The sequence below is a fragment of the Orycteropus afer genome, unplaced genomic scaffold (genome assembly GCF_000298275.1).
Source record: "Orycteropus afer afer isolate SDZICR_OR568_19922 unplaced genomic scaffold, OryAfe1.0 scaffold00073, whole genome shotgun sequence".
Lineage (NCBI taxonomy): Eukaryota > Metazoa > Chordata > Mammalia > Tubulidentata > Orycteropodidae > Orycteropus > Orycteropus afer.
In genome coordinates this window covers 3,969,888-3,982,462 of record NW_006921660.1, presented here as the reverse complement: position 1 = coordinate 3,982,462, position 12,575 = coordinate 3,969,888, and the positions used below count along the sequence as shown (strand labels likewise).

The following is a 12,575-nucleotide window of genomic DNA, read 5'->3' as shown; positions in this document are numbered from 1 at the left end:
TGGTTTATTTGCTAACAACAACATAGATTAGATTATAAGAAACCATCTTCAGACCACAGTAAGTAAACCTGATTCATTTGTCATATTACTAGACAGATTTTAGTTTATAGATAAACTCTTCCTAACTAGCATTGCTTTCCTTGCCATTTTTGAAAATTACTTAAAATCAAGGAGAGAAAATAAAACATGGAACATATCATTAATGCCCTTTTATATGCACCAAAAGTCATCAAATTATTACAGCAGGCCAAAATTCTTGGCCATTTCCAAGAAATAGAAATGAAGTAAAAAGAATCTGTGGATCAAATACGGATTGTATCCAACTTAATGGCTATATTTTGATTCTACTTCAGTGTGAGAGAGGTGTTTAAGACTCTCAATACATGGTGTTCTAGAACCAATGTTACATGCCCCCACCTCACCCATAGCCCAGGATACCCTAACTCCAGTCCTCCCTGGGTCAGGAGTTCTGACAGGCAGTAGCAAGAGGAAACTAGAGGGAAGTTAGATCAGTAAGAGGAGTGAGAAGGAAAAGCAACAGAACACCAGAGAGAGAATAAGACTGAGATTGAAGGTGAAGTGATAGACAAGGAAAGAAGCTCCAGAGGGGTCAGTGTTGTCAAAATAAACTGTTCCAGTCTTTTCTTTCTTTGACTCTGGGAATCAGTAGCTATCTGCTTCTCCATCTGCTATCACCACTTACTGTGTCTTCCCAGAGCCCCTGCTTTCTTGGACCACTGCACACTGGAAATTCATTCACAGGCTTTATCTCATTCAACTGAAACAATGATAATACACACATACATACATACATGTACACATAGTCACAAGTATGCGCAAATGGAGGACTGCATCGAAAGACAAAAGATTCTCCTCTCATCTGTGCTCTTCAGTCTACACACCAAAGAAGATAGCACTTAACTAGAATTGAGATGGTCAGTGTTCCAGATCAGGCTCCTCTGTTTACTCAGAGTCCACCTTATGGGAAAACAGTAACATCTCTTAACCTCAAAGTCCTTATCTATGTCATGATTTCTATATAATTATATTTAAAAATGGTATTATCTAGATAATACCATAATACTGTGATACAGATATTGTATCTATTGCTATGTTGCAAATAAAATTGGCTGTGTTTCACATCATTATGACAAGAATCAAAGAAGACAATGGGAAGGTACTTGGAAATATGAGGCATGATTATATATTCCCTAACTCTAACCCACAAAATGTCAGCCATGTACACAAACATTGGGCATTTATACCCAAAACATAGTTGGATAGAAAAGAACCTATTTAGCTTGCTGGATATGAAAATGTCAGTGGAAAAGAGGTAAAAATATAGGAAATTCTTTGTACAGAAGCTGACCACATAAAATAATGCCCGCTATTCTTTGAGACATATATAACACTTTTTGTTGTTGTTGTTGTAAACACTGCTTTTCAAGAATTAGGAATAGGAGAGGAAAGGAGAGTAGAAAGGAGAGGAAACTCCGTTTGGAGCCTCTGCATCTCTGCCTGATTCTAAATGAAGAAAATACCTCACTTCGAGGCAGAAGAGACACAGGCATGGGTGTTAGTTTCTATCTAAATGGCAGAACCACAATGCCTCAGCAAGATATTTCAGAAAATATACTATTTAAAATGGCCTGTTCAGTCACACTGAAAGGAGATTTCCAGCTGATACGTTTGATTGCTCTCACAGAGACAATGCCCAGATCATAAGGGAGGGTTTCCTACTTTCAAGATAAGATTGGATGTGCCAGCCTCTGACTGCTAATTTCATTCCTCTGTGGATTCTAAGAGAGAAATTCTAGGGAGAAAGTGATGATATGAAAATCTGGTTTAAGGACTGAACCTGGAGTCAGCCAAAATAGGGAAGAGAAGAAAAAGGAGAAAAACCTGAGGAATACATGGCAATCTGAATCAGCCACAAAAGCTACCTGTTTCCATTACACCATCTCCTCTTTTATCTTTCATTATTTCCTAGCAGAAAGTTACTTTGATTTTCTAAGTTGCTGGTCTAAATTGAGGTATGGGTATGACACATGATGGACACTCAAATATTTATTAAATGGATGAAAAGATGAGAAAAGCCCACCTTACAATATGGATTATCACTACTTCATTTCATCTAGAGATTCCTAAGAGAGGAGGAGAGAGAGACTGTGATATGAATAACACATACTTTTCTGCAAAGAAGGGATTAAATAGAGAAGGAGAATAGAGCTTAAGCATGGCAGGGAGAAAACAATCACCGTTCATATACAATTGACATTTTTAAAGTACTGACAAGGAACCAGCCAATAGAAAAAGCCCTTTCATGTGTATTACTTAATTTATTCCTCAAAATTGCCATGTAAAGTATAAATATCATCATTGTTAACATTATTAACATTTTCTGGATAAAGATGAGGTCCAGGGGCATTAAAATATTTGACCAAAGTCACACAGAAATAAGTGATAACTCAAGCACATAATAATGTATTAGTATAACATCTACATAGGACTTTACAGTTAACCTGCTTATACTCACAGAATTTAGTGTCTGAGACTAGGAAGACATCAAAATTAAGGAATGTGAAAAAATCATGAAGAAAATAACAATTTTTATGACAATGAATAAATCTCACATTACTAACTTTAGATGAAAGAGGTTAAAAAGTTAAGAAAAGGAATGGAATAAGAAAAAATTATATAAGAAACTAACAACATAAATTTCTGTGAGAAAGTGCATTAAAGGATAAAGGGGTAGCTATAGCAAGAAATAACAAAAAAAAAAAAAAAAGAAATCTTGATACAGATGTGGAAAAGCATAAGCAGAATTCAGATAAGATACTTGGTAAATATGCCTTATTTTTGTCAGTGCTGGAATGTAGACCCAGCTTTTAATCAGTTACAGAAAATTGTTATGGCACTCCAATAATAAATATTCCTTCTAATAACAACATTCGTCTTCTAAACCTGCCCAGAATTCAAATACTTAAAGGAAAAGCTATAATGAATCATTTACAAAAGTAATCTTTAAAATTTGAAAGCTAAAAAAGTGTTTAGATGCATACATAAATACGAGAACATAATTAGATTTTATTATGCCAGTCACATTTGTGTGATATCCTATTTCTCACTTTAATCTGAGTGGGACAGCCTAGAATGAGATTGTACAATGCAGTTAGCACTTGCTGATGTGCGGAGAGATACAAAACAATCTGCAGCGAGTTGATGCTCTAACAGGGACACAGGGAGCCTTGATATTGTCACCAAGTATGCCTGGGTAATGAGCCAGCCTCTCCTCACTTCCATCAGATTTCAGGTGAGTGAATATAATCTGATTATGCTGGCAGCTCCTTGGGATAGTTGTATGCCTCAGTTTTTTAAGCATTCCAGGGGGAACATTATAATTTCCCTCTTCCAATAGCAATGAGATGTTGTTACTAATTATAATCATCCTGGACATGATCTTTGAAAATGGGGACTGTTTCCATGCTTACTGTATATCACAAAGGAATTTATGATGATCTCTTTTCCACATACAATATTTGGATTCATTTTTATACAGAGAAGTAATAGTAATGAACTGATAGAAAGATTTGCATCTTTAGATGAACATTTAATATTTTTTTATAATAACTAAAAACATTCATTAAAAGGCCACTGAAACATGGGACAGTGGTGTTGCTTTATGAATGCCCTGCACACCCCAACACCACCACCCACAAAAGAAAAAAAATAAAACTTTAAATAGTTAAAACGGCTATTTTGGTTCTCTAGTGCTGCTCTAAAAGAAGATACAAGTGGGTGGCTTTAACAAACAGAGATTTATTCTCTGAACAGTTTAGGAGGCTAGAAGTCCGAGTTCAAAGTGCCAGCTCTAGGAGGTAGGTGAAGGCCCCTCAGCCTTGGGCTTCGCTTTGCCTCTTGCTCCTGGCCCACTGGAGCTGGAGGCATCACTTAACTCAAGCAGCTGCTGGCTGCAGAGACTGACAAACAAGTAAAATGGTACAGTCCCAAATAATCAACATGGCTGGCCACTAGTTCAAGTCCAGAAACAATCCCAAGATCAGCAGACAACATGGCAGACTGCTGAGAGGAAGACAGCCAAGGGCAGGATCCAAATGTGCCACAAAGTTCAGAGAACTTTCTCAAACCAAACCAAACCAACTGCCATCAAGTCCATTCAGACTCAAAGTGACCCCCTTTGGGATTCCGAGGTGGTAAATCTTTACAGAAGTAGATTGTCCAGTCTTTCTTCTGCATAGTGGCTGGTGGGTTTGACTCACCACCCTTCTGGTTAGCAGTTAAATGCCTCAAGCACTACGCCACCAGAGCTCGTTACCTTTCTCAAAGCTTCTTGCTTATAAACTGGAAGCAGACCACATCCCTAAGGCAACTACTCAGCTGCTCACAGTAGATTCCACCATGAAGTTGATTACCAGTCTCCTCATGGGGAATCACTACATCCAGCTGCCCAGTCACTCAAAACCAAGCCCAGCCAAGATGACAAATAACTTTAACTGCCACAGTGGCTAACTTTTTTTTTTTTTTTTGTATTTTTGGTGAAAGTGTACATAGCAAAACAGGTTCCCTTTCAATAATTTCTACACATAACATTCAATGACATTAATTGCATTCTTCAGTTTATGTCAACATTCTCATTATTTTTGTTCTAGTTGTTCTACTCTCATTAATTTAGTCTCATTGTTCCCCAGAGTTCTTACCTTTGCTTTAGAGTAACTGTTGTTCACTTGGTCTCATATGGATAATATTTAAAAGAGCATTGTTCTCAAGGGTGACATTTTTTTACTTTTTAGCTAACCTGCTATTAATTGAGAATGTTTTTTTGTTACATATATATTGCCATAATAAAATTTTTTGAAAAATGTTTGAGGAGTTGCTGTGACTTCATAAAGGTGTGGTTAAGCAGGACCAAGTACTACAATGGAATCATCCCTGGGCTTTTGTACTTTCTGTTTACAAGTTTGGGCATGTTTGGGACTGATAGTATAAACATGAGATTTGCTAGTATCTTTTGAAGTTTTGCATACTGAAAAATAGTAGCTGGTGTCTGGAAAGAATTGTTGTTCTCAGGTGTCATCAAGTTGGTTCTAACTCATTGTGACCCTATGTACAACAGAACGACACACTGCCGGTCTGTGGCATCCTTACCATCATTGTCTGAGCCCATCGTTGCAGCCGCTGTGTCACTCAATCTTATTGAGAGTCTTCCTCTCTTTTGCCAACCCTCTACCAAAAATGTTGTCCTTCTCCAGGAACTGGTCTCCTCCTGATAAGTGTCCAAAGTACAAGAGACAGAGTCTTGCCCTCCCACCTTCTAAGGCTGTAGTTCTTCCTAAATACATTTATTCATTCTCCTGACAGTGCATGGTATATTCAGTATTCTTCACCAACACTATAATTCAGAGACACTGATTCTTTGGTTTTCTTTATTCATATGTTTTCACATGCATATGAATCAATTAAAAAGTCCATGGCTTGGATCAGGCTCACCTTAGTCCTCAAAGTGATATATTTGCTTTTGAACACTTTAAAGAGGTCTTTTGAGCAGATTTGCCCAGTGCAGTACATCATCTGGAAACAGTAAGAATGGTCAAAGCCTTGGCCTGCATTGGGAATGTGGGAAAAAACATGGCCATATTCTAATTCTTTCCTCATTACTTCAGTTTGAGAAAAGGATACAAGAAAGGCATTGCATATGAAATTTGTCTGGATAAAAAGAAAATTTTGAACTACTATCCAGATGTTTGGTCTCATTGTATTTCCAGATGCTTCCCTATGGTGGCATGTTTGTCATGGCAGCTCCCACAATGACAACAATAATTACATTGTTTGATTTCATCTGGGTGTTTTGGTGTCTGATTGCCATTCTTACAAGTGAAAACAGCAAATCAGAAGCCAGTAGCAGGTTATAGACAGTGAGAATTGGTTCCAGACTGTCTTTTTGCCCAGTGCCTTCTCCCTACAGTGGAGGAGTTAGGGTGACGCTGTGGTTAGTATTGATCTGCTAACCAAAAGGTCAGCTGATCGAACTCACTAGCTGCTGCACAGGAAAAAGATGAGGCAGTCTGCTTCTGTAAAGATTTACAGCCTTGGAAACCTTATCGGCAGTTCTACTTTGTGCTATAGGGTTGCCATGAGTCAGAATCAACTTGATGACAGTGGATTTTGTGTGGGCTTTCTCCATGCAGCAACTAGTTATACCAGACCCATAATCCAGATTTCTTATACTCTAACCAGAGAAAAGATTGAAGTTGTCAGAGACTTCATTGTACTTGGACCCACAGTCAACACCCATGGAAGCAGCAGTCAAGAAATCAGATGTCATTTTGCACTGAGAATATAGGCTGCAAAAGATCTCTTTAAAGTGTTAAGAAGCAATGATGTCTCCTTGAAAGCTAAGGTGCACCTAACCCAAGCCATGGTATTTTCAGTCACCTAATATGCATGTGAAAGCTGGACAATGAGTAGGGAAGACTGAAGAAGAATTGATGCCTTTGAATTATGGTGTTGAAGAATACTGAAAATACCATGGACTGTCAGAAGAACAAACAAATCTGTCCTGGAAGAAGTACAGCCAGAATGCTCCATGGTGGCGAGAATAGCCAGACTTCATCTCATCTACTTAAGTCATGTGGCCAGAAGGGACCATTCCCTGGAGATGGATATCATGCTTGGTAAAGTGGAGGGTCAGCAGAAAAGGGGAAGACCTTCAATAGGATGGATTGACACAGTGGCTGCAATGATAGACTGAAATATAACAAGAATTGTAAGGATGGCACACGACCAAGCAGTGTTTCAGTCAGTTGTACATAGGATTGGTATAAATCAGAGTCAACTCAAGGGTACCTAATAACAACTGGAGGAAATACTGCAAAGATAAAGGAGGGTTATGGAAGGCAGTATATAATTGAAAGAGAAATTAAAATAAGTACAATGTAAAATACAAACAGATGAAGCAATAATATGGGTAACATTGTCCATGGGAACAACACAGTGTTTCGTGTTGCAGCCTGGAATAGCCTAAGAAGTGGGCAGAGGGCAAACCTAAACATTCCAATTTTTTCTTGTTGTTGTTGTTTTTCTTTTAAATCAGTCTGAGCAATACAAGAGCCCTAAGGAAACCATGTAAATCGTGCAAAATTTCTTCTTAAAGCATCAAAAATTTTGTGTGAATATAAACTGAAGAGCTGTATTCTGCCAGTTCATTATCAAGTTGATTCCAGTTCATTATCAAGTTGATTTGACATTAAATCAAATCTTTCTACAGACTTTTTAAATATAGTTGGAACATTTGCTAGTAGCTTCTTTCTGAGGTACTCAAAGCATAATGCAAACCTAGACTCATTAAGTTTCACAAAATGCACATAAGACAGGGAGCAACTAATATGCAGACATCTCCACATAGGGAAATGGAAGCTCAGAAAGCCTCCAGCTGGCAGGTCAGAATAAAATCAAAATCAGTGAAAGACTCAGAGGAGTTAAAAGTCCAAACAAAGTCATAATGCTTCAAAAACCCAGGCTTTTTGACTCCTGGGTCTTCCCCTCAATACACACACCATCACCACCACTGATACATATCATTTTCTGCCATGGTACTGTCCACGTCAGCTAGATCTGAAAAGACTCTGAATAATTACATTTTCTTATTTTTATCTCATCTACTTACGTCACATGGTCAGAAAAGGTCATTAAACAGTCAGGAAAGGAAGGAAGGACCAAGATGGATGTTAGAAGAGACTTTGAAACTGGCCCTTGAAGGGAGAATAGCTAAAGCAAATGGAAGAAATAACAAGATAAAAGAGCAGAACAGAAGATTTCAAAGAGCAGCTTAAGAAGACAAAGTCAATTATTATCATGAAATGTGCAAAGACCTGGAATTAGAAAACCAAAAGAGAAGAACACTGTCAGCATTACTCAAGCTGAAAGAACTGAAGAAAAAATTCAAGCCTCGAGTTGCTATATTGAAAGATTCTATGGGCAAAATATTGAACAATGCAGGAAACATCAAAAGAAGATGGAAGGAATACACAGAGTCACTGTACCAAAAAGAACTGGTCGATGTTCATCCATTTCAGGAGGTGGCGTATGATCAGGAACAATGGTACTGAAGGAAGAAGTCAAATCTGCACTGAAGGAACTGGCAAAGAACAAAGTTCCAGGAATTGACGGAATACCCATTGATATTTTCAACAAACAGATGTCGCACTGGAGGCACTCACTTGTCTATGCCAAGAAATTTGGAAAGCAGCTACTTGGCCAACTGCCTGGATAAGATCCATATTTGTAGCCATTCCAAAGAAAGGTGATCCCACAGAATGTGGAAATAATCAAACAATATAATATCATTAATATCATGTGCAAGTAAAATCTTGCTGAAGATAATTCAAAATTGCTTGCAGCAAACTGCATAATGTGGATGAACTTGAAGGACATTATGCTGAGTGAAATAAGTCAATCACAGAAGGACAAATATTGTATTAGTCCATTATTGTAAAAGTCAAGGAATGATTTATATATGGAAGGAAATTTTCTTTGTTGGTTACCAGGGGTAGGAGGGGAGGGGAGAGAACACTGTTAGATAGATAGAGATAAGTATTGATTTGGGTGAAGAGAAGGGCAAAGTACAAAATGTGAGTGATCAACACAGTAGCATTGAGGAAGAGGAAGACATAGAGAGGTACATGGGAGGTGTATGTACAACAAAGATGAACCCTTTTGCACATACAGTATTGTGTTGTCAGTGAAGGCAAACATGAGTATACGGGTGGATAGATGGGTGAGCAGGCTGAACTATTAGGTATGTCTATGCAGCAGGGAGTGTACCCAAGACCATGTATAGGGTTGGCAGACAATGGTTCTACAAGTGTATTTGTATGTTCTATAAGAATTCCCAGTAGAGCTGACAAGGTTGTAGCTATTTCTTGGTCACAGCCAGCTACCCAGAGAGAGCAAGTAGTTGAACCAATGGGCTCAGGACCATAGTCTCAGGGGACAACAAGCTCAACTGGCATAACATACTACACAAAATATTCTTCCACCTCCTACTTTGGTGAGTAGCGACTGGGATCTTAAAAGCTTTCAAGCAGCCATCTAGATGCAATGATGGGTCCCTCCTTGTCCAGAGCAAAGAAGAATTAAGAAAACCAAAGATTCATGGAAACAATTAGTCCTTGTGACCAGTACACCATGCGATTCTCAGCCTACACAACTATGAGACCAGAAGAAGTAGATAGTGCCCCGCTACCACTGTCAACCACTCAGAGGGGATCTGTGGAGAAGATCCTGGATAGAGAAGGAGAACAATGTGGAACAAAACTCAAAATCATTTGGAAAAAAAAAAGGAGGGAGGACCAGTTTTGCTGGTCTGATAGAGCCTGATAGAACCACTGAGACTATGGTCCCTAGCTGCCCTTTAGGTCTGGAATTGAACCCATACCTGTGGCTTCCAGCCAAACAAAAGACAAGCATATGAATTGAACATGTACCTGAGGTAGATACACTCCTTGGAGAAAACAATTATGGGAGAAAGAGAGGCTATTTATGCACAGGAAGACAGTTCAGGGGGCAGGAGTGCATGGAGGGATGGACACAGGGAAGAGGTACCTATTGGGAGAAGTGGGAGGGGAGCTGTTGCAAAGATGTCTCTTTGAAGACTAAGGTATGCCTAACCCAAGCTATAGAATTTTCAATTGCCTCATATGTATGTGAAAGCTGGGTAATGAATAAAGAAGACTGAAGAAAAGTTAATGCTTTTGAGTTGTGGTTTTGGAGAAGAATACTGAAAATACCATGGACTGCCAGAAGAACTAACAGGAAGAAGTGCAGCTGAATACTCCTTGGAAGTGAAAATGGCCAGACTTTGTCTCACCTACTTTGGTCATGTTGTTAGAAGGGACCATTCCCTGGAAAAGGGTATCATGTTTGGTAAAGTGGAGGGTCAGCAAAAAAGGGGAAGGTCCCAATGAGATGGATTGACACAGGGCTGCAGTGATGGGCTTAGGTATAGCAAGTATTGTGACGTTGGCACAGGACCAGGCAGTGTTCCGTTCTGTTATACACATGGTTGTTATGAGTCGGAGCCGACTCAACAGCACCTAATATTGACAACCACATATACACAAAGAGAGATGTGTGTATGTGTGTATATATGTGTGCGAGCTGTTGTGTGCCATGAGTCAATTCTGACTCATAGCAACCCTATATGACAGAGTAGAAGTGCCCCATAGGGTTTCATGGGCTGTAGTCTTTACAGGAACAGATCACCAGGTCCTGTCTACTGTGGAGCTGCTGGGGGGTTCAAACCACTGACCTTTTGGTTAGCAGCCAAGAGCTTAACTGTTGCACCACCAGGGTTCCTTATATATGTGTATATGTGTGTATATACTGGATATGTGCATATGTGTGTATACATATGTGTGTGTGTGTGTGTGTATAAATAAAATCAGCTACAGCTATTTATTTTGAAAGTTCTAGCCAGAATATGGTCATAGGTAATTAACATTTTCCCATTTAATTTTTAACAATCCAAACAGTTAATGCGCATTTGACTATGTATTCCATTACTACATAGGTGTTGCAGAAGACCAAATATGAACAGACCATAGTCCGTGCCCTTGGGAAGTTCACAGTCTGCAAATACTATAGGCTATTTGTAAGGTAGAATTTGATCAGGGCCACATTTCCACTGCATTAGTTAATGCTGGTTTATGTATGCCTTGGATCACACACAGTAACAGCCAAATTTAGTCCAAGATTCTGGACCTGGCACTCAGCCACCCAGAGACCCTCCTACAACATGATACTGTTGTTATGTGCTGTCGAGTTGGACCTGACTCATAGTAACCCCTCCTTGGGTTTCTGAGGCAGTATCACTACAGAAATGGATTGCCCAACCTTCCTTCCAAGGAGTGGCTGGTGGGTTTGAACTGCCAGTCTTCTGGTTAGTAGTCTAGTGCCTTAGGCACTATGCTACCAGAGTTCCTAACATGATACTAGATCTGTAATAAGTACAATACTCAATCCATGTAGGTGGAGTACTAGAAGGCTCTGAAGTCACTGCCAGTTAGCCAGATGTTATTTAAAAAAAAAAAAAAAAGGCATTCTAAAAAATTGTGACATTTCAACACTTGGCCAAAAGCAATGATCATATTTGTAACCTCCTGCTATTTAAGCTCATTAATAATTTACAGTAATGTGGGTTCCAACTTCTACTTAACTGCTCTTCAAAGGGTTAGAGTCACATTTACCACTGTGTTTTATTTAATGTAGCCATGATTAATTTACTAAGCAATTATTTCCCAATGTTTTATGGGAGGAGGGTCTTTGAGTAATTTACATAGATGTCAGGTTTACTGCCTTCCTATCTTCAAAATAAACTGAAAAGCAAATCTTTTTTTTTTTTTTAAACATCAGTTGGCTGAAGTTTATAAAATTTAATTGAAAAGGTTTTGAACAAATGCCAGGCTGTCTCTCTGCTTAATGAAACCTTTTAAAAAAGCAGTTAATCTACTGCCTTGCACTTGTACCCAAGAAGTTGCTAAATTAATTTACTGACAAAGAGAATCAATCATTGTAAATGGTGCTTAAACAATAGTGGGGACCCTGAAGAGTCATAAGTGACTAGTATCGGAATAACATGATTTATTTTAACTTGTTTATTTTTTAACAGGTTAATGGCAGAAACCTCCTTTCCGTTGACTTTGATCGAACCACAAAGACAGAAAAGATCTATGATGACCACCGTAAATTTCTACTGAGGATCACCTATGACACATCGGGGCACCCCACCCTCTGGCTGCCCAGCAGCAAGCTGATGGCTGTCAATGTCACCTATTCATCCACAGGCCAAATTGCCAGCATCCAGCGAGGAACTACTAGTGAAAAAGTAGACTATGATGGACAAGGCAGGATTGTATCTCGAGTCTTTGCTGATGGTAAAACATGGAGTTACACATACTTAGAAAAGGTATGCCTGCTCACTAGGTTAAAAATAGGGAGGGAATGATTAATACTTTTCAGCAATCACACAGACCACTACAGGGTTGGAAAAAAAATAGTGACACATGACTGAGTTCCATTTATTACTCTACGTATCAATATATAAGTCACATTCGTACAGCAGTGATGAATTTCTGCATTAGCAAAGCAGTTTCTCCTTAGTTAAGGTCTACTATCTGAGACCCTTTTAAGTGATTTATGCTGTAAACAAACAAGCAGTAATGCTGTCCACCTGCCAAGCTTATGCAGCGACAACATTCACAAATTAGACCTTGAGCATGTAAGTCATTTGAAAATAATTTCCATGCTAGTTCTTTCATTTAAGAAAGAGCCTTACGTTAACACGGTTAAAGCTGTCAGTTATGTGTTGTTCTTGGCAGAGCTTCAACATACACATAAAAAGAATGTAGATCCTATTTATGCATTATTAACCAAACAGGTTTTTTTTCTTAGAAAGCCACCCTTTCAGGTATTCTGTGGCATCTCTCTTTTCTGTCTCTATGTAAAAGGTAAGCATCCTAGCTTAGGCTCTTCCCCATTCTTATGCACACCACCAAAAA

The 12,575-nt window shown here is 38.8% G+C and overlaps 1 protein-coding gene across 1 annotated transcript in view; it reads left to right on the top strand.

The window, feature by feature from the left end:
* TENM3 (teneurin transmembrane protein 3) overlaps positions 1 to 12,575 on the top strand; it is a 628,633-nt gene that overhangs the window by 604,406 nt on the left and 11,652 nt on the right. The window contains exon 26 of the mRNA XM_042780948.1: positions 11,687 to 11,983. Coding sequence (XP_042636882.1) covers positions 11,687 to 11,983 — 297 coding nt within the window. The remainder of the gene's footprint in view (positions 1 to 11,686; positions 11,984 to 12,575) is intronic.